The sequence below is a fragment of the Panthera leo genome, chromosome C1 (assembly GCF_018350215.1).
Source record: "Panthera leo isolate Ple1 chromosome C1, P.leo_Ple1_pat1.1, whole genome shotgun sequence".
NCBI classification, from domain to species: Eukaryota; Metazoa; Chordata; class Mammalia; order Carnivora; family Felidae; genus Panthera; species Panthera leo.
In genome coordinates this window covers 2,205,818-2,231,938 of record NC_056686.1, presented here as the reverse complement: position 1 = coordinate 2,231,938, position 26,121 = coordinate 2,205,818, and the positions used below count along the sequence as shown (strand labels likewise).

The 26,121-nt window shown below is 58.1% G+C and overlaps 1 protein-coding gene across 4 annotated transcripts in view; it reads left to right on the top strand.

The window, feature by feature from the left end:
* The window catches only part of CEP104 (centrosomal protein 104), a 33,552-nt gene extending 8,307 nt beyond the window's left edge, over positions 1-25,245 (top strand). For 3 of the 4 annotated variants that reach the window (XM_042949562.1, XM_042949560.1, XM_042949559.1), the window contains 18 exons: positions 1,307-1,369; positions 1,677-1,753; positions 4,606-4,774; positions 5,224-5,379; positions 6,581-6,802; positions 8,531-8,725; positions 9,320-9,487; positions 10,082-10,255; positions 11,829-12,005; positions 14,543-14,749; positions 15,112-15,228; positions 17,282-17,321; positions 17,515-17,581; positions 18,141-18,249; positions 20,310-20,448; positions 20,610-20,677; positions 23,721-23,805; positions 24,741-25,245. In XM_042949562.1, coding sequence (XP_042805496.1) covers positions 1,307-1,369; positions 1,677-1,753; positions 4,606-4,774; positions 5,224-5,379; positions 6,581-6,802; positions 8,531-8,725; positions 9,320-9,487; positions 10,082-10,255; positions 11,829-12,005; positions 14,543-14,749; positions 15,112-15,228; positions 17,282-17,321; positions 17,515-17,581; positions 18,141-18,249; positions 20,310-20,448; positions 20,610-20,677; positions 23,721-23,805; positions 24,741-24,856 — 2,349 coding nt within the window. In that variant the 3' untranslated portion in view covers positions 24,857-25,245. The remainder of the gene's footprint in view (positions 1-1,306; positions 1,370-1,676; positions 1,754-4,605; positions 4,775-5,223; positions 5,380-6,580; positions 6,803-8,530; positions 8,726-9,319; positions 9,488-10,081; positions 10,256-11,828; positions 12,006-14,542; positions 14,750-15,111; positions 15,229-17,281; positions 17,322-17,514; positions 17,582-18,140; positions 18,250-20,309; positions 20,449-20,609; positions 20,678-23,720; positions 23,806-24,740) is intronic. The other variant, XM_042949563.1, reaches the window with a different exon arrangement.
* Positions 25,246-26,121: the final 876 nt, after the last annotated feature.

Sequence of the window (26,121 nt, the reverse complement as noted above, 5' to 3'; positions counted from 1 at the left end):
GACAGTGAAGAGCCTGCTTGGGATTTCCCTCTCACCTCTCTCTCTGCCCCTCCCTTGTGTGCACGCACACACTCCCTCTCTCTGTCTCTCGAAATAAATAAACTCAAAACAAAAAAAGGAAATTTAAAATTACCCGTGTGATTTGCACCGTTTCTGTTAGAGGACACTCTTCTAGATAAACCCACTAAAGTTTGCAAGATAAATCAACCCCCTGGGAGAAATTGGGGATGTGATGAAATGTTGCATGTAGTCAAGCTCCAAGCAAATAACTCTCATCTTCCTCCCTCCCTTCCCATCTTTCTTTTTCTTTTCTCTTTTTCAGTTTTGTTTTATTTTGGGCATGATTAATGTAGTGGAAATCAACAGTGTCCGCAGCAGACTCTTAATTAGCACAGATACTTTCAACACTCCCTGCCCCCTCCAAGAGGAATGGAAACGTTCCACCACATCAAAGTTTTATATTCAGCCAGTGACTTGGAAGCGAGCTCTGAGACATTACTTGGTCCATTGCAGCCATGCTTGACCATAAACTAGAAGACTGATACTTTCTCCTCCCCATCTCGTGTGTGTGAACCTGCAGTTCCCCTCACTTCATTCCGGTAGTGATCCTCAAGAAAGGGAGGATGTGGGAAGGGGACTCCTCCCCCTTCAGGGAATCACTGATCCAGACAGACTGAGCTACGTCAATGTAGAATTTGAGTTCGTTGTCTAGTTTACCAAGATCGTGTGGATGGGCCCCCACACTTGACTGTGAGGAAGCACTTCAACACGAGGCTGTGTTAAACCTGTGGAGGTTTTGGGGCGCCTGGGGGGCTCAGTCGGTTACGCGTCCAACTTTGGCTCAGGTCATGATCTCACGGTCCGTGGGTTCGAGCCCCATGTCAGGCTCTGTGCTGACAGCTCAGAGCCTGGAGTCTGCTTCAGAGTCTGTGTCTCCCTCTCTCTCTGCCGTTCCCCCACTCGCACTTTGTCTCTCTCTCCCCTTCAAAAATAAATAAACATTAAAAATAATTTTTTTTAATTAAAAAAAAAACAACCTGTGGAGGTCTTTTAGCCTTTATTGTTTTAATATACTTTCAACGTTAAAATAGCCACTCGATTTGGTATTAGAATATCAACTTATGTAATTCGTAGAAAGTATTCGTGGTAATCCTATACACTAGCAACTCAATACACTTGGCATTTTACAATGAATGTGCTTTGATGTACATCATCCTCCTTGATGACAGTATGAGTGGGCAGCTTGTCTTAAAGGGAGTAAGTCACAAATTTGATACTTAATTTCTGTTGGTCAACTCTCCCTTAGGTTGCTCTGGTTGCAGTAAATATCATTGGAGACCCTGCAGATTTTGGTGATGAAAGCAATATTGTAAGTTTGGGAAGTTTCATTCCTAGAGAAGAAAACGTATTTCTAGCAAGAGGGGATTGATCACTTTTGTCACATAAAGTGTCCTCTTGAAAATGTTTATAAAATTGTCTGTTGAATAACTAGCAGATAATCTTTAGCAGCTATAGTGTATTAAAGTTTCTTTCACTCAAGAATTTGAACTGTCCTTCCAAAAGACTAGGGTCCTTAAAGCCTGCTGATACCTTCCTATCACGTCACCTCTTAGTTAAGGCTTTGTGTTGTTCCTGTTTTCCTCTGAGACGCTAAGCAGAATGTTTTGCTCCCAAAGACCTCTAGAGAGAAGCTGATTGATCATTATCTGGGGCACAACACCGAGGACCCAGCTCTGGAAGGAACTTGTACTGGGTAAGAGTCCCTCCTCCCAAGGCCATCAACTCCTGTGACGCTCCTCAGAATCACCAAAGTGTGAGTCACCTCCAGAGGATTCTGGGCTCGAGAGCCTCTCAGTTCAATTCTGAGCTAGATAAGCCACTGATGGGATTGACTTAAATACACTTAAAGATTAGGGTCACTGTTTTCTTTAGCAAGTCTTCACTTACTGCCCTTCAGAGACATCTTCGTTTCTCGTATGTTCAGGTATTACTGGAAAGTTCCTAAAATGCATGCAGGTAAAAGATCTGTGAACTGTGCTTTGATGTTTTATTGGCACAGGCAACTTTGTGGGTAAGAATTAAAGGAATTAGTTGACCCGAATTGTCAGTTCCTAGAGCCTTCATCTTATGTCTGCTTTAAACACTCCCCGCTCACACGCACCCCGTGACGGCTGGGCTGCAGGCCCAAGGGAGGCTCCCCTGGGAGCGAGGCTCACTGTCCACTGGTGTGTGTACTTGGCACATAAGTGCCTCCTGAGCCACAGAGAGAATCTGTCCATGTTTTATGCAAGCAGAGGAGCCCGGCTTAGGAATGAATTACTCTGTGTCAGCAGTCTGGACTGCCTTGCTTCCTGCGGAGCGTCCCCGGGCCCACCGCCTGGCAGTTACGGCATGGGTGTAAGGATGCAAGTAGGGACACGTCCCTACGTGTGTATAAAAATAATGAGGAAAGTGACCTCTCACCTCCACAGGCCGCTCTGCCTCCCGCAGACGCTCCCTGCGCCCCACAGGGTGACGGCAGTGCCCTCCTTACCTTTCCGGGTGAGGACTGACGCAGTGATCCCTCCACGTCCGTCAGCACCACCCCCCGGACAGCTCCTCGGCTCTGCGCTCAGTGAAGCCCCAGGGGTAGAACAGGGACCGCCAGACCCTCTGGCTGGTCTTAGTAGCTCCCACAGAAGTTCTTTAGGTTATTTGGACTCTGTTTACGTTAGTTCTTTATCAAGTTAGCCCGCTGGAGCGGTGGTGCACAGCGTGCCCATCCTGACTCATCCGCAGGGCTTTGCTGAAGGCACAGAGAGGTCGGTAGAAAGCCTGTGTGCTGTGTCGTGCGGCGGCACCAGACATAAAGGTGCCCGGGTCACCGCCAGGGGGTACTCGTGGACCGTGGGGAGACCCGCGCTCCTGAAACTGCCCAGCGCCCTGGAATTGTGACCAAGGGGCCAGAGGTCAGGTGCCACTCTTCTCTTTGTGGCATTTTCATAGTGAGATGGAGTCTTTGCTTTCATCTCTAGGACTTTGGGGCAAAGCAACTTTGAAGAGTATAGACTACGTTTAGGCGGAAATGGTTAATCTTGTACCAGCACCAAAGCATGTTACTGCCTGGTCGTCACTGACCTTTGTTTCTCTTTGAGCGGGAGGGCAAGAGTGAGCAAGGGGCAGAGAGAGAGAGAGAGGGAGAATCCCACAGAGGCTCCACACTGTGCAGAGCCCAAAGTGGGGCTCAAGTTCACCCAACACAGGGCTCAAATCCCTGAACCGTGAGACCGTGACCTGAGCCGAAGTTGGACGCTTAACCGACTGAGCCCCCCAGATGCCCCTAGCTGTTCTCTCTCCCTTCCCATCATCGAGATTAATTGATGTTGTTCTAAGCTGCTGAAGCTGACCCCACCACCAAGTCTGGTGGAGTGCTGAATTCCAGGGGTGGGGAAGGGCTGGGGGCTGTGAACAATGATATCAGACAACCAGACTTTTATGATGAGTAATATTTTCATCAAAATCTACCTATATATAAATATTTTTTTTAATGTTTATTTACTTTTAAAGGAGAGAGAGACAGAGTGTGAGCTGGCGGGGGGAGGGGGGAGACGGGCGGGGGGGGACACAGAATCCGAAGCAGGCTCCAGGCTGCGAGCTGTCAACACAGAGCCCAATGCGGGGCTTTGAACCCATGAACCATGAGATCATGACCTCAGCCGAAGTCAGAAGCTTAAATGACTGAGCCACCCAGGCGCCCCCTGTATATAAAAGTTTCTAAGCCAAAGCTAACAACTGGCTTACTTTGTGTAGCTCATACAGCAGACGGAGACTCTGAAACATGTCCTCAGTTAGCATTTTTGTTGAGCAGTTACGTTGGCATTACTGTTTTAAATGTTAGACCCAGGAGAAGGCTGCCAGCCTGCTGTGGAATTTGAAAGAAAGAGTGGGGTGACAGGTAATCAGAAATGGGGTGTTCAGATAACCAAAAAGGTCATTTATTCCTGGAAGGATTTTCCTGGTCTCCCCAGGAGTTGGGATGTCCCACAGACGGACGCTTTGAGGAGAAGGCCAGGCAAAGGGCTTCTCCATCCATAGCGCCCGTCAGAGGGTGGTGCTGGTGTCAGGCGTGCTGGGCGCCTGGACTCCTGGCCCCACAAGTCAGACTCCTTAAGGATGGTGCATAGAAACGTGTTCGTTTTAGTTCGGGTTTTCCCTGTTCTTCAGATGATTGACATGCACTGTCCTGTCCCCGGTGCCCAGAACAGAGCTGGGCACGGGGTCTGCACTCAAAGTATCTACTGAAGAGTAAATAAAACGTTAAAAAAGAAATAAAATTTAAAAAAAACTATCTGTTGAAGAATGCAGCAAAGGCTCAGACGCCCCAAGTATAGTTTAAGTAACGGCCAAGAGCATAAGCTGTGGAGTCAGAAAGACCCGCTTGCACTGAGAGCTGAGTGACTGAAGCCCGTCACAGTTTTTCTGAGCCTCTGCTTTCTCAGGCAAGAAGGCTCCAGGAGCAGAAGTGGTGGGGGTGCCGTGTCTGCGACCCTGTCTTCGGCACTGGACCCTCGGGGCTCCCTCTACCACTGCCCTGTCCGCTCTGAAATACCCGTTTCGTTCCTTTAGGAAATCTGACTACATTTCTCCACTAGATGACTTAGCTTTCGATATGTACCAAGATCCAGAAGTTGCCCAGATTATACGTAAATTAGACGAAAGAAAACGCGAAGCCGTCCAAAAGGAACGTTACGACTATGCCAAGAAGCTGAAACAAGCTATTGCTGATTTGCAAAAGGTACTGCTTCCGGAGAGAGCGGCCCCCCCTCAGTTCTGTGAGAAGGCCGCCCGTGACCCCGACGCGTGGCACAACAAAGGCCCGTGGACGTTTAGCGTGGGTCCAAAGACATAAGCAAAACGAAGTTAGGGACGGTCCAGCCCCTAGGTTAAGCGTAAGTGAAGGCACAGGCCCCGCCTCTTCAGACCTCGTCCTCTGCGGCCGCGTCGCTGTCCTGAAGTGCCAGGGAACCCAAGAGGTTTATGGTCCCTGTGACTCGTGCAGGGTCTTAGACGCTGGGGCAGGACATGCAGCACCCCTCGTGGGCCTGCGTGGCTGCCGCTCCGTGGCCCCAGCCCCCCCCCCCCCCCCCCGCGAGTGATGCCGTCACCCGAGCCTCGTGGGGCAAGCCGTGCATGTGCCCAAGGCGCGCGGGCCCACATGAGGCAGAGTGACCCTGTGTGCTTCAGGTGGGCGAGCGCCTCGGGCGGTACGAGGTGGAGAAGCGCTGCGCAGTGGAGAAGGAGGACTACGACCGCGCCAAGGAGAAGCAGCAGCAGATGGAACGGTTCCGCAGCCAAGTGTACGAGCAGCTGCGGCTGCACAGCCTCGTGGACGCCGAGCTGGTAGGTGCGCGGGCCGCCCCGAGGGGCCGCTCGCCCACAGCGGGCATTTGTGAGACACACGCGGCCCTGTGGCGCTCAGGTCACACTTCAGATAGGTGACCTCAGGGGCACCTGCGGGGACTCAGTCGGTGGAGCACCCGACCCGATTTCGGCCCAGGTCACGATCTCCTGGTCGTGGGATCGAGCCCTGCGTCAGCCTGCTCAGGGTTCTCTCGCTCCCTCTGCCTCTCTCCCCTGCTTGTGCGTGCGCGCACGTGTGCTCTTTTTCTAAAACAAAACTTTAAAAAACTTTCTTAACTAAAAGATCCAAAGAAAAGATAGGTGACTTCAGCTCCCTCGGCCTCCGTGGGAGGTGCTGCTGGACACGAGCGGTGAGACTCATGGGAGAGGAGGAGGGGAACGGGCCGGGGCCCGCATCTCCCCGCATCTCCCCGCATCTCCCCGCATCTCCCCAGCCCGGTTTCCTCGTTTGCCAGCCCTCCTCACGTGTGCCTCGTGGCCTCGGGAGCGTCGAGCGTGAACAGTCCCGACAGCCCCGGCTCGTTAAGACGGTCTCCTGGGAGATGCCGTGCCTCGGACCTTTAGAGCCCACACGGGCAGTGGTGTCCATCCCACATCCCAGGCTAGGAAACTGAGGCCCAGAGCCGCACAACGGAGTCCGTGTGAGAGCGTGCACTGTGCCGCGGCACTAGGCTCAGATCCGGGCTCAGATCCGGCCCCGTTGCTGGCGGTGTGATCACAGGGCCAGTCCTCGGCCACCCTGTGCCTCGGTTTCCTTACCCTACGTACGAGGCGTACCTCAAAGGAGATTGTCCGGTGCACTTCCCTCCGTGCCCAGCACGAGCTAACCGATGTCACGATGACACAGAGGCACCCGCTTTCGCAGCCACAGGGCGGAGCGCACGGCTGTGCCGGGTTCGGGTCTCGCCAGGCGCTCTCTGCCCACGTACCTCGTCTCTGCTGGCAGGTGTGCACGCACACTTCCGCCCTGCAGTGACCCAGGCGGTATGCTCGCGGTCACGCTGGCGCTCTGGCGTGCCGCCACTTCCGTAGCGCACACAGCCGTCGAGAGACGGGTCAGATGGGGCGACAGGACTGGGGGCCCCTTGGCCTGCCTCAGCTGTCGCGCCCTCCCCCCCCGCCCCTCCCCCGGAATGGCGTGGCAGCAGCCCCGGGAATGAAGGGTCCCGTTTCTCCCCAGGTGCAAAGGCCTCCTGACCTGCCCCTGCAGCCCCTGGCACACTCTGGCAGTCCTCGCCACCAGCAGCCAGCGCTGTCTCGACCGCGAGAGGACAGAGCCCCAGAAAGCCTGCGTTCAGAGCCCTTCCTTCAGGAAAAGCCTCCAGCACGTCCCCTGGGCCCTCCTCAGCCCGCCACAGCGGACCAGGCCCCGCCCGCCGCGGACCCTCACCTCAGGACCCACGTAGGTAACTCAGTTTCACGTTGGGTGCAGCGCGATCAGAGACACGCAGTGAGGACCCGTTGGTGCCCGGGCTCTCCCAGTGTGGGGATCAGGGCACATGCCTGCACAGCCCCCGCCCGTCCTGCGTTCCAGGACAGGGACGTAAATGCCGAAGCCTAAGCAGCCGGCAGGTAATCACCCCTCCCGGGGAGGCCCTGTGTGAACTTGGACCGGCCGGGCCTCCCACCGCAGGCGGCCCGGGACATGCTGGCCTCTGGAGCCTGTGCTTCACCTGTAAGCAGGCGCAAGCAGCAGCTGGAAGTATTGCTTCCAGGAATAAATGAGACAGTGTTTGTGCGGCCTAACGTAAGCTGCCTTCGGTAGACCCTCAGGACGAGTCATGTGCTTGTCACGTACACACGCAAGGTACCGTGCTTCCAGAATCTTCTGTGTTGTGGGTAACAGAAAACCCGGCTAAACTGGGGGCCTGCTGGCTTCAGTAACGAGGGACTTGAGGGACCGCGCAGGTTCGGGCTTGGTTTGATTCAGCAGCTCGGCAGTGTCCTCGACGCCCGCTGCCTTCCTGTCTCAACTCTGCTTCCTGTGGGTCCGAGGCGCCCTGGGGCTGGAGCTGCCACGTGGCTTCAGGTGCACACGGCGTCCCGTCCGAGGGGACCGTGCGCACCTGAACGTATGCATCACGTGCCGGCCCAGAAGTGGTGACAGGGACCAGAGGAGGGCCTCGCCAGAGCTCCCGTCCGTGCGCCAGGCGGTGTGGCCGGTGGCCTCTGGGTGGGGAGGCAGGGCGCCAGGCGGGCACGGGGAGTGTCTGCTGCGGCCTGAGGCCCAGGAAAGCCAGCGAGGACGGCACTGGTGTGGCTGCCTCCCCAGGAGCATCTTGTCTGTAACTTCGTTGCTTTAAGTCATGTTTAATACCTCGGCACATGATACTCTAACATGCCCCTTGTTACCACATCAACGTGTTTTACAGCAGAGTAGATTTTAGAAGATGAGAAACTCATTCTCGCACACGGTGTACCCCCCGTTTATGTCTCAGTGGGTATTAAGTGTGAGTGAAGCGTCACGGTGACACCTGCCTCGGGAAATGACTCAGCAGTTTCTGCTCTCACTTAATTTTCCGGAAGTCTGCTGCATACTTACTTGTCGAGTTGCGTGTCTGTCTGCACGTGGGGATGAAGCCCCAGGAGGCAGGGAGTCCGTGTCGCCCACTGCTTGGGCCAGGGGCCCGACAAACACCTGTGGGGCTGAGCGCCCGCCCGGAGCAGCAGGAAGAGCAGAAGGCTGCCCTGAGGTCCTCGGCTGGGCCGCCCGTCTTCCTAGAGGTCTGCCGGATGACAAGCACGTTTAAAATGAGGCCTGATCGTTATTTCTAAGGCATAAAGTATGGAAAGAAACAGAAGTCTTGTCAAGAAAACACAATGACTTGTACCCTAGTCAGTTCATGTCCTGTGAACTGTAATTACCAGCAGTAAACAGCGACTGATGCGGAGTTCGGGCCACTTTGTTGTTAGGTCTGTAGTGAACTTGGAAAGGAATAGAGACCCCGTCTAAGTTTTCCTACTAAATCCTGCCGTCGCATAAGTTGTCCTAATCTGATGAAACTGATATTTAGCGAAATACCGTTGTTCAGACCAGGTAAGCGCAGAGCAGTAAGCCTGCAGTGTAGACATGGTGTTGGCAGTGGGGGAGCCCCGCCGGAGCTCTGTAGCCGCCCTTCCTCTCCTGTAGCTCCAGGCCGTGCCCTACGATGAGCGGCCCCTTCCTGCTGCCCGGAAGCAGCCTGCGGCGGCCCTGGAACCAGAGAAGAGTGACTGGGATGGCAGTGAGGCTCCCAGAGGAGCTGCCACTGGGGAGCCGGAGCCCTTGACGGAGAAGGCATTGAGAGAGGCCAGCCCTGCCGTGGACGTGCTCGGAGAAGCCCTGGTAACGAGCGGGCCCGCGGGTGGGCGCGGGTCATGGGGAGGGACGAGGGCGGGAAAGCGCCCACGGCTCTGTGTCTGAGATGTCCTTGGCTTCCTGTTGTCCTTGTTGTTCGCTTGAAGCCTTCTGATAATGATTAATTACATAAAACAGCAGACGCATAAGCTAGAACTTAAGATTTTATGAACGAGTGTTGAAGATACTGTCTAGTATTGCCAGAGCCCGTGTTGAAAACCTGCCCCTCCCAGAACACCTGCTAACTCGGGCGGGGGGGGGGGAGATGATGGCAAAACAAAACAGAGGACGGCAGTCTCCTCTTGAAATGAGCCCAGTGGGCCTCTCCCTGGTCCCCTGGCCCCTGGGCGCCAGCTTCACAGTATTTCTCCTGGCGGAACTTCTGACACTTTCCGTACTTTAGCAGGCCTTCGGTGTTCTGCGTTAGAGAAATTATTGTTTAAGTGTACATATTAATTCTGTTCTCACGAGAGATTTTTCTCCATCCGGAACAAACAGAGGCTGGGGTCGCAGGGTCCTGGGGGGCGGCGTGACATCACTGAAACGCCTGCACGGAGTAAGGCAGCCTCTGGTCTGTGGTAGGTCGCTGGGGCCTATTCCAAGACGTGGTCGTACCGGGAAGACGCGCTGCTCGCACTGTGCAAACAGCTGATGCAGATGCCCGCTGGAGCCCCCAAGGAGGAGCTGAAGAATGTTCTGCGAGCGTCCATCTTCCTCGTGAGGAGAGCCGTCAGAGACCTCGTGACCCCAGTGAGTCCCCTCCGCCCCTCAGTGGCCCCGGCTGTACGGGTGAGGTGCCCCCGGGGCTCGGGGTAGCCCGGGAGGGGCCACGGGTGTCGCTGGGAATCAAGGTTCTGTGGCACGAAGCGTGCTCAGCGAAGGGCATCGGAGTCCGTCTCTGCCCGGCCACGCGTTCTGCTCTCGAACGGCACCAGCTTTGCTGCGCTCTTTAAAGCAGCGTCCGCTGAGGCCGGGCTCCCCGCGACCCGCAGGCACTCGGTTGACGTTTTTATGTTTCACAAGCCCCAGGAGCCCGGGGCCGTTAGCGAATCCCCCGACCCCACAGGGGCCGTGACCGTGAGCTCACCCGGCGGCACCGCCGTCCGCATTTCCCCGGCCCGGCAGGAAGGTCAGGCGCTTGGCGTCCAGGGCGAAGCGGGTGCCTCCTGACACGTGAGGTGCGGGCACGTGTCTTCCCAGCTCGAGGCGCTGTGTTCAGGAAGCGGCCTCCAGCTCGCCCTCTGCGGCCCTCCCCGCAGCACGTGATGTTCCACACGATGCTCGTGTTTATCGTTCTCAGTAAATGTCAGAGGAGTGCCTCGGCTTTTACCACTTTCTCCTTAGGTCTTTCAGGCTTCTTTGAAACTGCTGAAGATGATAATCACACAATATATTCCCAAACACAAGCTGAGCAAGCTCGAAACGGCCCACTGTGTGGAGAGAACCGTTCCCGTTCTGCTCGCCAGGACCGGAGACTCCTCTGCTCGCCTCCGAATCATAGCTTCCAACTTTATCCAGGTACGGATGCCGCCGTGAAGCTTGAAACGGCAAAGAAGCGTGTCGCTGCAGCCGTTGGCCCTTGCGAGGTTCTGTCTCGCCGAAGAGCGCCACCCGTTCTCCTTCGTGACGCCCTGCCCTGCGTCTCTTGTGCTCTGAAAGCTGAGTTTTGCCTTAGACGTAAACCTCGGTGAAGTATAGTTTGGCTCGTCTGGTATTTGCCTGCGTCGACACGCGCTGGTAACTTCTAGTGAAACTAGACGGAAAGCTGAACCGGAATAGGAAATTGGGGGCAAAGAGATGAGATAAATGTGCAATGACCTCAATCTAAGTAGTTGTGTTCTTGCCGCACACGAGCCTCCTCCAGGCCAGGCATCGTGGGAAATCCCGAGGGAGCTCTTGCCCCGAGGTCCATGCTGGGGCTTCAGCAAGTCTATGAGCCCCGAAGGTCCCGCACAACATTCTCAGAGGGATCCTTTTTAGTGTGAAGAACCACGAATCTCATTTTCTGTAACAAACTTGAGTTTGTTGAGTATGAAGAAGGAGGGGGGAGTTATGCTAATACGGCAAAAGTGACGCCGGAGTCCTACAGGACACCCCCTCTTGCTTGTGACTCGGTTTGGGGGAGATGGCGCTTTTCAGAAGGGGTGTTGAAAATGAGAGCGTGTCTTTCCTCCGTGAAGTCATTTTTAAGAGCTCTGCTTTCCGAGTAGTTTGGATGTGCCGCGGTGCGGTGCCCTCGTCCAGCAGCAGGTCGCAGGGCCGGCCGTGAGCGAGCTGTGGGCGGGGTTGGCCGCCCACGCACCTGTGATCGTGGGCAGAGTCCCTCAGGGGCCCGGACTAAAGGGAACTTGCGGAAAAGCCAGAGGCTGTTTGAGGTGGTGTGGCCTCCTGACTGTTAATGGATTTTTTTCTGTATTGCAGCCCATATGCTTTAGTGTCTTATCGTTTTCTTTCTGTGTCTGGTTGCTGAGTGATAAGCACGTTAATTACAGGAAGACGTGTCTGTTGCTGGTGGACTTACCTGCTGTCCTGTGAGCCCCCCGAGGCCCCCGTCCGCCAGCCGTCTGTGACTGCTGTGCTCTCAGTTGACGTTTCCTAAATAGTAGCACAGCACTCATTTCTTTGAGAATTTTAGAAATTAGAAAACCTTTTTCTTAAAGTTGGGAAATCCTGAGAAGAGAAATCTTAAGTTTTCGATCACATCTTGTGGAAATCTTTCATTTATCTTTGGGTGATCATGGTTTTATTTCTCATGCTTTAGGGTTTTTTGTTTTTGTTTTGAGAAGGAGCAAGTGTGAGTGGGGAGAGGAGCAGAGGGGCAGAGGGGCTGGGAGGGAATCTTAAACAGCCTCCACGCTCAGCGCAGAGCCCGACACGGGGCTCAATCCCGTGACCCTGGGATCACGACCTGAGCCGAAATCGAGAGTCGGACCCTCAACCGACTGAGCCGCACAGGCTCCTTTAGGGTTTTATTTTTAATCAGTACACCTCGAATAGAAACACGAGCACATTTGGAGGATCATGCTAAATTATACTAAGTGGCCTCAAGCGTTTTCCAGTAAAAATTAACAAGTTCTGTTGGTTTTTATAGGAAATGGCCTTGTTTAAGGAAGTTAGGTCTCTCCAGATTATCCCACCTTACTTGGTACAGCCGTTAAAAGCCAACTCTTCGGCTCATCTGGCAATGAGTCAGATGGACCTCCTGGCCCGGCTCCTGAGAGACCTGGGCACCGGGAACACGGGTTTCACCGTCGATAACGTGATGAAGGTAAGTGCACCTGTGTGTGTGCTGCCGTGGCCTCCGCACGGGAGGGGGGCCTGGGGTGCGGTGGGTGTCCGGTCACTGCTTGTTGAACGAACGAACGAACGAACGAATGCGTGACCTCAGAAAGACAGTCACTGTTTCATGTCACAAACGAGTGCACCAAAAGTCTCCCTGCTGTTGGCTGTGCCCCGAGTCGGTAACTGGTCTGTACAGATCTTGGCCACGGTGGACAGGTCACAGAGAGGCGGATGCCGAGTCCGCAAGAACGTCAGGTTTACGGAAGTGCAGGGAGTTTGCCTGGACAACCTAGTGCAACTAAGAAGCCGCTGGAGAGAAACGGCCACAGCAGAGGCCCCGCGTCCCTGGTGCCACACGGTCCGCACGGAAGCTCCGCGCACGCCACCAGCGTGTTGGCCGGACGCGGACACACGGTGCCCGGTGCAGCCCCCGCAGCCGCCCATACTCCTGTCGGTGCCGGAGGGCAGGGTCTGCGGCGTGATTTCAGTGCCGTCTCTCCCTCCTCTGTGGACTCCGCGTGTCTGGCTCCCGTAGGAGCTTCGACTTGCAGTCTGTTGGCCATCAGTGGTCGCTCCTGAGCTCCTGTCTCTTCTTCTACAAATGCCAGGGGCAGCCGGTGGTAGCCCCCATACACAGTACCCAGCCGCCTCCACCACTTCTGGCGGCAGCAGCCCCGCGGCCACGGGGACCTCCATGTTTCTCGCCCCCACGTTCACTCCGTGCTCCCCAGCACAGAGCCTGGAGCCTGCCCCGCACACTTAAATTCCTGTTACGGGCGCCCCGCTCCACGGTGCCAACGTCAGCATCGGTTCTGGAAGCCGGCGGGGGCGGTGCCCGCGGCTCTCCCCTGCAGTCCTACTTCTGGAGGAGAGATGGCGCTCTGGCCCACGCAGGCCCTCAGGGCCGCCGCTTCCTCCTGGGTCGCCACCGCCAGCTTTCACGCACAACCTGGGAGGTCACTGAATGAAGGAAGCGACTAGAGGGTGGTGAGGATGTCCTTATGGGCCAGGCTGCTCCCGGCACACTTCCTGTGACCGCAGTGGCCCACACACACAGGACCTGGGAAGGGTGCCACGGCTGTGTGCACTGAAGAAGGAGGCTGGCCTGTCGAGCCCGTAGCCACATTCGGGTCCGTCTGAATGCTGGAAGGAGTGATCCTGATGGAAGGAAAAGAAGAAAGAAATGAACAGAAGTGGGAAGGAGGGGTCAGTTACCGCAGGAGCAAAGTCCCAAGTGGCTCTGGTAAAGACTCAGTGGGCTGGCTGCGTGTGGAGCAGGGAACACATGGGCTTCACGGAAGCCAGACCCGATGGCAGAGGTTCAAGAGACAAGAAGGAATATGAAACGCCCCCTGGACGTCTGAGAAGGTGAAGTGACTGGAAATGCCACAGTCGGTGCCCTGCGCACTGGGGTCCCCGTGACACCTGGGGTGGCCAGTCAGCACGTGCCTCAAGTCTGCCCACGACTACGCAGGAGAAGACGGGGTCCCAGGCTCTAAGGGTGTGCATGAACGCTGGAAGTGACCTAGCGATGGACCGCACTGTCCAGGCTGGACGCCCAGGGCAGGGACGGCTGGAGGGAGGTGACAGGAGGAGACGGTAGTGGGTGCAGGAATGGACCGGAGCCCCAGTGGGGTTGGGGAGCTGTCAGGGAGGGAGTACAAGAGAGTGGGGAAGGGAGGAGACCTGGGGGCGAGCCGCTCCGGGGGGCGGTGGGGGGCAGGCAGGCTCTGGGGTAAAACCAAAGAGCTCGTGGCCAGGCTGATGCCGTGGGAAGTGAGCAGCCTGGCGCCCAGACCACCACGGGGAGGTGTCGGTCCACTGTCGCGGCAACACCAGTCTGCGATGGGGTGAACGTGTCACCACAGGTCCCCGTGACAGCGCCTGCGGCCCAAACAGATGGGCGTCCTTGACAGAGGAGTGTCGAGCAGGGAAAGAAAGCTCCAGACAGATAAGCGCAGGATGCTGTTTAAAACATTAAACACACCATGGTACGCGCACACTGATGCTAGTGGACTAGCGGACGGGAAGGAGCGTGCAGGCCTGCCTCGGGAGAGCCACGCCTCCGAGGAGCACGGGAGGACAGCGGGCCCAGGAGGCTTCCACGGGGGACTCACGCCATCACCGCGGTGCCTTGCTTCTGAAAGACAGAGGTCCCACACAGACACGGCAGAATTACAGTTTGGTGATGTGGATGGTGGACGTGTAAAGCTTATCACCTTTGCTCTCCTCCGTGATTGGAATATTTTGTAATGTTTAATGCGAAGTTTATGGAACGTTGTAACCTAAACAAATGCTTGTTGGTATGTTAAGTGGAAAAGAGCAAAACAAAGTCATGTATACGACCAGAGTTCAATCGCGTGTGTGAGACACACACGGTGAGAAACTCTCTGTCATAATGGAATCGTGTGGGTGGTGGTCTGTTTTTCGAATTCTCGTCATGTGCCTTTATTTTATGCTGGAAAAAATACTGTTATTGTAAGAATCAGTAACCACAAGAACCCCTCCCAACTTTATTTTTAGTTTTCAGTGAGTGCCCTGGAGCACAGAGTGTATGAGGTTCGAGAGACAGCGGTTAGAATTATTTTGGACATGTATAAACAGCACCGGGCTTTTATTCTAGAGTACCTCCCTCCAGACGACAACACCACGCGCAAGAACGTTCTCTATAAAACAATTTTTGACGGATTTGCTAAAATAGACGGCAGACCAACAGATGCTGACACGAAGGTACGTTAGTTTGTGTGAAGCTGTGATCTGATCCTGTACCGAAGGGGTTATTTGGTCCCCAACTAGAGTGACAGAGGAGCTGCACGTAGAGGAAACCAGCACTCGGAGCTCAGGTGCAGGCCTTTGCTCTTGCTGCCTGTGAGACCCGCAGTTTTGGAGCAACGGCAGCTGAGAGAACATTGGCGATTTTATCTGCCAGTAAATGTTTTCAGGCTGATCTGGCGAATTTACTTTGAACCCTCGTTACATTGTCAGCGACCGTTCTAACATATAAGAGATGTAATTGATATGCCGTAATTCCCTCCCAATTTCGAAGACCATCCTAAAAAGCTGTTCTAACGAAAAAATAATTTTCATATCAGGCACAGAAAAAAGTGGCTACAGAAGAAGCGGAAAAACGAAAGAAAGAAGAAATTAAAGCTTTACAAGGGCAGTTGGCAGTGCTCTCCGAAATTCAGGCCGGAGTCCAGCCTGGCAAGGTCAGCACATCCTTCCCCGGTCGCCGAGTGTCGGCCCCCCAGACAGACGCATGGCAGGCTCGCGTGACTTTCTGTGGCCTCGGGCGGGTGGCTGTGTGTGTTCTCTGCTGCGAGTGCTTCTAAAACTAGTCTGGGGGTGAATAAAGGGACCTCCCACTAGCTGCTCTGCGTTAGATTCTGGGTCCCCACTCTTCACCTCCCAGGCGGTGGCACGAGCGGCTGGTAGCCGCTGAAGTCTAAAAACGGCCGCCTGGGGGGAGGTTTCCTAGAGAGGAAACTTCTGGGCTAAACGGTCCTGGTACAAGGACATTTCCTCTCCGGAGCTCCCGGCCTCCTTCAGGGGCAAAGGAGGAAAATATGGCTGAATGTGAAGATGTGATTCCCGTGCACTAAAAAGGGGGGGTTCAGGTAGACGTTCCACCTCAGGGAGCCCCGGGTCCTCCGCCTCGGGGGGACATCGTCCGCGGGGGGGTCAGGAGGTGCTTGGGGGATATAAACACCGGCTGCATGCCACTGATTTCGTAATTCGGTTCCTTGAGTAGAAAGAACGTCTCTCTAAAAGAAAGAAAGGGGGAGAGGGGGTGGGCAGTAGCCACGGAGGAGCGTGAAGTGTCAGCTGTGCGGGAGAGAAGGTTCCAGGGCGTGGTGCCCAGCAGCGTCCCTGCCACGAACAGTGCTGCTCTGACTGACCTTCATCCCTTGGGTCCGCCAGTGGGCTGGGGACGGTGTGTGCCAGAGAGCAGAACAGACCAAAGTCCCCATCCCCAGGGACCCTGTCCTCTCTCGGCGGCATCCGACAGCAATCCAGATGCTCAGGGAGCTTGTGAGAGAGAGTGGGGGACCGCAGAGGAGAGCAGAGGAGCGGCTTCGGAGGAGGGACTGCCGCCTGGCGCCTTGCTCCGGGGGGCCTCTCGTGGAGCTTGTCTTGGGAAACGCCTGGCGACGGGAGGCCAGAGCCCGAGCCTGAGCACCAGGGGCCCTCAGGGGCGGCCGGAGCCGGGTGGCTGGCCCACAGGGCACCGAAGATAACGAGCTGAGTGGACAGCTGAGTGACTCAGGAAGCTGTCTGAGGGTTTCAAGCAAGAGTAAATCTGCTCTCCGAGGCCTTCACGGGGCCACCAGCCTTCACGCAGGAGGACTCCTGAGTAGTGCCCCCGGCCTGGAGAGAGGACCGTGCGGGCAGAAGCTAGGAGGGTGGGCTGTGCGTGCGTGAAGTGCAGCCTACGATTCGCCGGTGGGCTCGTGGAGGTCGCGTGGGGGGAGAGGGAGAAGCCCAGATCTCCCGGTTTGTGCCCCAGTTTGCACCTGGGGCACTGGAGCCTCGTCCACAGCAGGGTGGGCGGGGCAGCTGCTAGGCCTGGTCAGGAGAAGCCGGGGCCTGGGACCCCCAGGGAGAGAAGGCTGAACACTTGCTCATCCACACGGGGGGGGCGGCGAGCTGGGGGGCCGGGGAGGGCGCCCCTAGCATGAGCAGCTAGGAAAGGGGAGACGGCTGAGGAATGGCGTTTGAGGGGCACCCTGGGCATCCACAGGGCAGGGCAACGGTCACGTGCTGCCCAGAGCTCACAGCACCAAGGTGAGCTGCTGAAGAGCCAGCGGGGGGCAGGGGAGCGGCGAGGGCAGGGGAGCGGCAGCAGGGACAGGAGCCTGAGGCAGGGACTTGAGAGGGGAAGGCACGTATTTGGGCGTTGGGAGCTCACAGAGCTGTGTTACTTGTTGGTAGAAAGTCTAAACATAGGGCCGCCTTGAGGGCTCAGTCAGTTGAGCATCTGACTTGGGCTCAGGGCATGATCTCGCGGTTTGTGGGTTCAGGCCCCGCGTCGGGCTCTGTGCTGACAGCTCCGAGCCTGGAGCCTGCTTCCGATTCTGTGTCTCCCTCTCTCTGCCCCTCCCCTGCTCATGCTCTGTCTCTCTCTGTCTCAAAAATTAATAAACGTTAAAAAAAAAAAGAAAAAAGAGAGTCTGAAAACAGAAGAATTTGCTTTCAGGGTCAAAACACCCTGGACAGACTGTGCAGCCATTTGTCCCTGACCTTTCTGCTCTTGTGTCTTAGGAGACGACGGCAGGCCCTGTGCTGGAGGCAGACAGTCAGGGTACGTGCTCGGTCCCCTCGGCCATTCAGCAAATACTGGAGGGCGGGACATTGTACGACCTTTGTTAACTCACGTGCTTTTAAGTGTATTTCACACCAAACTGGTTACTAAAACTTTGAAAATAATTCCTACAGAAGGTCATTTTAAAAAATAACCTTTTTTTTTTTTTTTCCATTTTTCTTTCTCATTTCAGACACGGAAGGAGGGAAGGCAGCCGCACGTCCTGCCCCGGAAGTCCCAGCCGCTCACTACTTAGATAAGTGCGTGGGGTCATCCTCAGCCCGGTGTATAGAGATGGAAGGGACCAGCCACATAAAACGCGACTCAGTAGATATTTTCGCCCCAGCGCACTGCGAGCCTGTGGGCTGATAGGCTCGCGTCGCTCATTTGTACAAGTTGGAAAATTGCCCTCCACGCTGACGGGCTTAACTCTGGGTGTGTCCGGTTTCCCCGCACTTTACCCAACACTGCTTGGCGGCCGATTGTCAGAGGGCTGTTAAAGGTACCAGATGTGACAACAGCGAAGCACGTCCCCTGTGCCACCGCCACAGCGCATGTGCAAGGAATTTCAGTAGAACGTCTTTGCCTTTTTTTCCGATGCGAGTTAGTTTCTGCCTGATTGTGCCGGTGGGTTAGAACTTGTGGGACCCGAAGCCGACTTGTGTCAAACGAGTGGGCCGCGCCCCCCCCCCCCCCCCCCCCCCCCCCCCCCCCCCGCCGGAGCCTCCTGCCAGGGCAGCGGGGCCGCCCAGGGAAGGCGAGGGCGCGCGTGCGTCCAGGCCCCTCCGCGCCTCATCTCTCGCTGCTGTCTCGTTTCAGTTTATGTATCTTCTGTGGGGAGAGGAGTGAGTCCTTCACGGAGGAGGGCCTGGACCTCCACTACTGGAAGCGCTGCCTCATGCTGACAAGATGCGCCTGCTGCAGGCAGGTCAGGCGCCCGGCCGCACGCGGCCCCTCCACGGCCCCTCACAGACCCGCCCCGCGTGTAGCGCTCCCCGGGGAGAAGTCGCGGGGAAGGTGGCTGGATGGCTGTCACCCCGTTTTCTTACGTTTTCCGCTATTTTAAGTGAGCCGTGTCCCACGTACGTAAACGTGCAGGCGCACCTCAGCGGCGGGGTTCCGTTCCGGACCACCCCGGGAACACACGGGGCGCAAGAAAGCGAGTCACGTGACCTTCGTGGCTTCCCAGGGCGCGGGGAAGCTACGTGTGCTGTGGCCTGTGGTCTGTCCAGCGTATGAGCCGCACCTAAAAAGGGACGTGCGTGCATCACACACGTACTAAAAAACGCTGGTCAGCATTTGGGCTTCTGGCAAAGTCCTATTCGCCGATCACAGGTCACCGTCACACGTACGACAGTGAAAACGTTTGACGTGTTGCAAGAATGACTGAAATGTGATACGGACGCAAAGTGCGCAAATGCCGCTGGGACAGTGGTGGCGAATGACCCCGTCAGTGCAGGGTCGCTGCAGCCCCTCCGTCTGCAGAGAACGCGGCATCTGCGAAGCACGTGACAGGAGGTGCCCGTCCGCAAAGCCATGAGTGTGAGAGCCCGCGGGGCCCCCACAAAATAACACACCCGTGTCCCCAGCACCCAGGCCCCTCAAAGTGCACTACCTCCCCCCGCCCTGAGTCACCCCACCATCCTGATTTCTGACACCACAAGTTAGTGTTGCTTGCGTTTCGGGTTTACGTGATAGAACCCTACAAAATGTACCTACTTTATGTCAGGTTGGTCTTCCAGCTTTATAGTGTTCCGTTGTTTGAGCAGTGCACGATTCATCCCTCCATCCTACTGTTTTTGGAACTCAGGTTGCGTCCGGTTAGAGCCTATCACGAGTAACGCTGCCACAGACATTCTTGTATCCGCTCCCAGGGCGCCTGCAAACGCGCCTTTCTGGGTGCACCCCCGGGGGCGGAGTGGCTGGGCGAGCCAGCGCTGGGCTGCGGGGCTGACTCAGGCCGTGCTCCGGAGGGGTCTTAAGGGCGTGGGGGGCCGTGCCACATCCTCGCCAGCTCCGTGGTTCCTGCCCACAGTGAGGTGCGGCCCCTGTCCATCCGTCTCTCGGCCACCCGAGTGCCCTCTTGTATAAAATAGCTTCCAGTCTCTTGCTCACGTTTTGAATCGCGTTGCCGGTCCCGCTTTACTGATCTGTAGTCACGCTTCAGGTGCACGGACCGGAGTCCTTGGCCAGCCCCAGGTGCCATAGTTGCCCTCTCCCGCTTGGGGTCTGGCCTGTTTGTCACCCCAGCGTGTCTTTTAAGTTTAAACGCTGTCCGCCTTGTTCGTCTTGCCCGTGGTTTACGCGTTGTGTATCTTGTTTAAGAAAACTCCCACCCCCGGATTTGCAGGTCTCCTGTGATGCAGTAAGGCCTTCCTTTTAATAAAGGAGGAGAATGAACTTCTGGCCTCTACCTTGGGGCTCTTGCAGGCTACACAGCAGCTCTCAAGTAGACAGAGCCCCCCCCCCCACCCCCCACAGCCTGGCAGTGCAGACTTCTAGCCTCCCCCCAACTCCCAGCCCGTGTTGGCTGGATTCCCAGCAGGTGTATGAGTCCATGCATAGTGGTCACTCCTGCTGAACGTGCCTGGGTGGTGAGAGACTCTCCTAACAGTCTTTTTGTGACCCCGTCTCTGCACATTCTTACAAGCAACAGGGAGGCGGGATTTGAACCAGAGGCCACACGGCTAAGCTGTTCCGCGGCTTCCTGCGTGTGCTGCGGGGGTTAGCCGTCGCTCCTCCGTCCCCCCCCCCCCTTGGCAGTGTCCTCTGTGCGCTACCACCATAACACGAGGAGGGACACACGGGGGGCACCGGGTCTTCATCAGAGTATAGCGAGCGCCCGAGGAAGCCCCCTGGGGCCAGCGGGGTCAGGACCAAGTGAGAGAAGAGCTGTGCGTGTTCCGGCCCTGGGGAACACGTGCAAGGTGGGGCCGCACGCGCCCCGTGCGCTCAGCACCCTGCTTCCTTCTGCATTTCTGGATGCAGGTGGTCGAGATCTCCAGCCTGACGGAGCACCTGCTGACAGAATGCGACAAGAAAGACGGGTTTGGAAAGTGTTACCGCTGCAACGAGGCTGTTCTGAAGGAAGAGCTGCCCAGACACATAAAAGCAAAGGACTGTAATCGTGAGTGCCCGCTCGGCCCCCGCCCAGACCCCTCGGTGCCCGCTGTGCCCCCGGGCCCTGCCTGGGGAGGCCCCGCGTGGAGGGCTGGCCCACCCCGCGTCTATAGCTCCTGGCTCAGGTCTCGGGAGGAGCTGAGCCTTGTCCTGCTGATGCCGTTTCAGCCGCCAAACCGGAGAAGCTGGCAAACCGCTGTCCTCTGTGCCACGAGAACTTCTCACCGGGGGAGGAGGTGAGGACCTAACTCGAGCGTGACCCTACCCGGGGCTGAGCCGTGGACGAGGCTGTCGGGGCTGGGCCGCGGGTGGGGGACCGTGAGTGTTCGGGGAGCACCCCCAGTCCCGCTTCAGGTCCGCCTGACACTCTGTCACCTGCCTTCTCCCGTGAGTTCTCCCTCCCGTAGCGCCGTGGACCCTCTGCGGGGGCCTCCGCTCTGGGTGGGCGAGCGCGAGGGGCTTTCGCCTCTGTCTAGGCGCGGCACCCCTCTGTGCGCTGGGGCCCTGAGTGGCGTCTGGGCCAGACGTGCGGGTCTCTTCTCATTACTGCCGTCCAGCCCAGTGCAGTTGGGGGGTTCTACCTCGCAGACGACTGCCAGCTCTCCTCCCTTCCCCGGCGCCGGCGACTCTGGCTTCCGGTTCCCGCCCCCCTCCTCCCTGGGCCCCCTGCTCTGACCAGAGCAGGTCTGAGGCTCGTGTCGGTGGTTCAGCTGACACGACAGTGGCGATGTCCTCCACGTGCCAGGCAGGGCGGTCCTGGGGACCTGCCTCTGGCTCCACCGCTTCCGCTCCAGCCCCCTTAGCCGCTGCACCTGCAGTTCCCCACGGGTCCCGCCGCGGGCTCTCCCTGCCCCAGCCGTCTGGGATGTGCCCACGAGACGGCTCAGACCCAGCCGTGCTCTGTAGCTCGCCCTCGACCTCCGAGAGCACGTAGCAGACGGCCCTGTGCCCATGCCGTCGTCCCAGGCCCGTCGTCCCTCTCTCAGAAAACGTCAGATACACAACACAGTGCGCGGCAGAGCAGAGGGGCCCGCAGGCGCCCCTCACGCCCCATCGCCGGCTCGCGTGGCCGTGGGCTCACAGCCACCCCTGCCCCATCTGCACCCAGCTGCGGCTCCCCGCCCAGGCCACGCTGGGGTGCAGCCAGACGGCACGTCGCTTCCTCTGGAAATGCTCTGCCGTGGGGCTCCGGAAACAGTGCTCGTGGAGGCGCTCTCGAGAGCGTCCCCCAGCCTCCCCTCGGGGTCAGTGTCCCGGCCCCCGCGGAGGCCGCACGCGGAGACTGCTGGATGTGTTTCTAAGTAGCCTCCTCCGTGTGCTCTGTTTTAGAGTTTGGTGAGAAGCGGTCTGCCTGGCAGGGTTTCCCGTGGGCTGGGTTTCCCGTGGGCTGAGTTTGCGGATGGCCTCCCTCCCGGCACCGTTAAGAGGTCGTTCCCGCCCGGTTCCTGTGAATCGCAGTTGGCTCTGTAGGCCGGGTCCGTTTAAACCTCAGACTTGCCCGCAGCCGCTTCTTAGCCAGTGGCCCGCCCTTCCATGACCGGGCACATCCCACGACCGTCAGGGACCGTCAGGTCCACGCAGGCCAGCCTGCCACCCTGCAGTCGTCAGCTGGGCCGCCGCTTCCGAGAGAAGCGTTCCTCCCTCTGCCCTGCAGTCGCCCCCGGGCGAGAACGTGTGTGCCTCCCACACGGTCCACGGGCTGCACAGGAGCAAGCCGCTCACCAGCGTGTCCCTTAGTGTCATAAACACGCAGACTCAACCGGTGTCCTGCAGCCTCTCTGAGGCCTGAGTCGCCTGGTCTGTGGCCAGCGCGGCCTCTCAGACGGGCTCCTGGCCTTGTTGTTCGGACCCCGGTGTTCTCGGCACCCCCTGGCTGTTGTCACACTCTGCCCGCTCCATGCTGACCCTGCCCAGGCCGGCCCCGGACCTGGGCTCCCTCCGGTGGAAATGGATATTTTAGAACAGCATCGGTGTCTCCCGTGCTCACAGCCACCGAGTGGATGGAGCCGTGTGAAAATGCTGACATGACCACCTCGTGAGTTCAGCCGAACATTTCCGACGCATCCTGTGTCTCCCGGTGTCCCCTTTCCCCAGCCCAAGGGTTGGGTTCTCAGAGCCCCGGAGATGCCAGACCCGCCTGCCGCCCGTCGTGCACGCGCACTGCGCGACCCCACACGCAGCACGTGCCTGGCGGCAGTGCCCAAACTCGGGGCCGTGAGTCCCTGTTCACATCCTTTCCGTGTCCCCTGGCGGTGGGGGGTCCACGAGCTGTTTCACGGCCACAGTGCGTTTACGGTCACTTGCTTTATTGTGTATTTGGTTTTCGGCGGGGGGGGGGGTAAAATTAAGTCCTGTAATTATATAAAGCACTCGACTAGTTCTGAAGTCTGTAAAATGGGACATATGCACAGAAGAACAGAGAGCAGCTGCAGTGCCTGCCCCTGCCCACCACCCCTCCTTCCTAACAGGGCCGTTTTTAGCGGTTTTCCCTTTTAAAAGTCGTGTAAGTAGTCCTCACGTGCACACGCCTTCTCTCCGTTCGCGTGTGAAACTCAGGCTTTGTGTCCGGGGTCTGATTTCTACCGTGACACTAGCTGTCACGGGACACCCGGTCCCTGTGTGTGGCTGCTGTCATCTCCTGCTCCGTGCGATGCGGACCTCAGCCCCTCTCCTCCTGGCAGTTGTGTCCCCCGGCGTCCGACAGCTCGCGGCTCCAAGGCCGTCGGTGGGCCTCTCGGACTTCTCTGCTTGCTCTCGGTTCAGCGGTCCATGCCTGCAGCCAGTCACCACACGCTTGGCGGCTCAAACATCCTTCTGTGATGTCAGTTTCTGTGGGGCAGGAGTCGTGGGCACAACTGAACGGGTCCTCTGCTCCAGGAGTCACCAGGCCGCAGTGACACGTCGACTGGGCCGCGTTCTCATCCATGGGCCCGGCTGGGGGGGGAGGGGGTCTCCCGAGCTCCCCCAGTGCCGGCAGAATTCTTCTGTCACTACAGGACCGGGGTCCCTGTTTTCTGCCGGCTGGCAGCCAGGGGCCACTCCCCGCTCCTGGAGGTCACCCTGCCCCGTGTACTCCCCGAATCCACACACGTGCACGTGCTTATGTGACAACAGTCTGAGTGCACCGTGCTCGGAGGTGACGAGGACCGAGGGGCTCCGCGTGCCGCGCCAGGATGTGAGATGCGGCCGCCTCTGGTTTCAGCTCTGACAGGAGCTCAGCTCGTCTGCTCCCTCTCGGTCGCCTGGTTGACGCGGCGTGTGCCTCCTCTTTTGTTCCAGGCGTGGAAGGCTCACCTCATGGGCCCTGCCGGCTGCACGATGAACCTGCGCAAGACGCACGTGCTGCACAAGGCTCTGCCGCCAGGTGAGGTCTGGGGCCTTGCTGCACGTGGGTGCCGCGTGGCGGGGCCCCCGCACCTCTGGGGTCACACGGACGTGCTTCCCTCCCTTAGCGAGTAGGCTGATGTGTGCCCAGACCTCTTGTCGTCAGCACCACGCTCTTGCCTCAGGGCTCCCGCCGCGTCCTTCGGGCGCACGCCCCTGCTCCCGGCTCTGCATCGCCAAAGCAGAGCGCTCGGAAACAGACGGATAGCAGACTCACAGACATCTCCGCTCTCTGCCTCGTAAATTGTAATTGCAGCTACTTTGTGTTAGGTTGAGAACGCCGACAGGAAAGCAGGACGTTTTTCGTTAGAAAATTCTTCCTGACGAAAAACCGTTGGACGGACGTTCTTACTTCAGGGGCGTTAATAAGTGAGAGAGTAATAAAAACGAGTGTGACGGGATGTGGGCTCTGGGCTCCACCTGCCAGATACCCGGCGAGGGCTGAGTGTGGCTGACGCCCCCCCCCCCACCCCGCACCCTGCCACCTCTCTCATAATGGAGGGAATGTGGGCACCTGGAGGGGGCGCCTGCCCGGGGCGACTCAGCCCGGAAGCGAAGCTGTAGTCGCGTGGCTGCTCGTTTTCTTCGTTTCTGGAGCTGAGTCTCTACAGCCGACACCCGGGCAAATGAGCAAGTTCTCTTTCTTCCCGCCCTCGGGCCAGGCGTCTCCTCTGAGCCCGTTGGGGACGCACGAGCCCTGCTCCTCAGCCCGGCAGCCAGCTCCCACACGTGCCCCGCTCAGCCGGGCCACCTGTGGACCGAGTGGCCGCTGTGCTGCCCCCTGCAGACCCCGCTGGCGCTCTGCTTCTCCCCAGGGCCTGACGACACCTGGCCGCCATGCCCTCACTGTGGCTTGGCGCTCTGTTGGTGTGTTAGCCTCCCTGCTGACACGGGGCCTGTGTGTTGTGTGTCCAGCAGGTAAAGGCCCAGCCACGACCAAATCAGGGACCTCTGCATCCAAGGTCGGAAGCAAGATCCCTACCCCAAAGGGACTGAACAAAAGCTCCGGCAGAACGTACACAAAGCGGTGACGTGACCCACATTCTGTCTCCTTCGTCCCCACGAGGGACCGAGCGAGTTTCTTGATTGCGAACCATCTCTCCTAAGATCCGCCTTTGGACGTGGCGACCCTGTGCTCCGCCCCCGCCGTCCCTCCGCTCGTGGCCCTGCTGTCCTCACCTGCCGCTCCCTGTGAGGGGCTGACGCAAGAGCCTGCGTCCGGGGCTCAGACCAAGCTCACCGCGGTTTGAAGCCACCAGGCTTCTGGCCTCCGAGGCCGCCGTCGCCAGAAGAGCAGCCGTTCCGTTTGAAGGGGACCGACCTCCCTGTCCGGGTCGGGTGAGCAGGTTACGGGTGTCCTCGAGCAGAGCGCCCTCTCCTCAAGCGCTTGGAGTGGTTTCCATAAAGGCTTCGCTGTAAACCTCGTGCACGTCGGTCTCTCTCTCACGTGGCAGAATTTCCGCAGGGCTTTGGCTCACTGGGCCGCGCGGATCTTGGCGGGCGCCGGCCCCCGCCCAGCGCACCTCCCCACTGTGTGCGGACCCCGCACCTCCCGCTGTCACGAGAGGGAAAGACGAACCTGCGGTCGCCACGCATGGGTCCCCCTGCAGCACCTGCCCCGCTAGGCCCCCCCCCCGACCCCCACCCCTGCCACCGTGCGGAGTGCTGGGTCCCCCCCGACCCCAAGCTGCAGCCCCTGGGAGCCGAGCCTGCCGCCCTGTGGCTCCATCAGGGCTCTCCTCCCGGTGCTTCCAGCTCCTTCCTTCTAGAACCACACCTGTGGTTCTAGAACAGAGTTAGGACCCGCCTCTCCACCGATTGTCCTGCGCCCTGAACACATGTCGGTCAGAACAGCCCTCTCTCAAAGCCTTGAGCAGGCGAGGGGAGCAGCCGCACTTGGTTAACACGCGCGAACGAGCCTTCAGCGCGGACCAGCAGGCTCGGGTGTCTGCTCTGGGCCTGTCCTGCCTCTCACAGATCTACGAATCGGAGCCCTAAGTTCATTTGTCTCAAACACGCCCCATGACACTTCAAACCCCAACATGGCTTAAAATGAAGAGACCAGCCCTCGTGTCCCACAGAAGCGGTTCCCGGGCTTCGTGTCCAGGTGGCCGCGGGGCAAAGCCAGGGTGTGTCTGAAACCTGCTGGGAAGCGTCCCATCTCTCTTGTGTCGGCCTGCGCTCCCACTGCCTGCTGGGCGCCCAGAGACCCAGGGAGGCCGGCCCTTCCCACCCCGCCCGCGGCCCAGCATGCTTCCGTTCTCCCGCGTGGTAGGCAAGTAGACAGCAGGCCTTC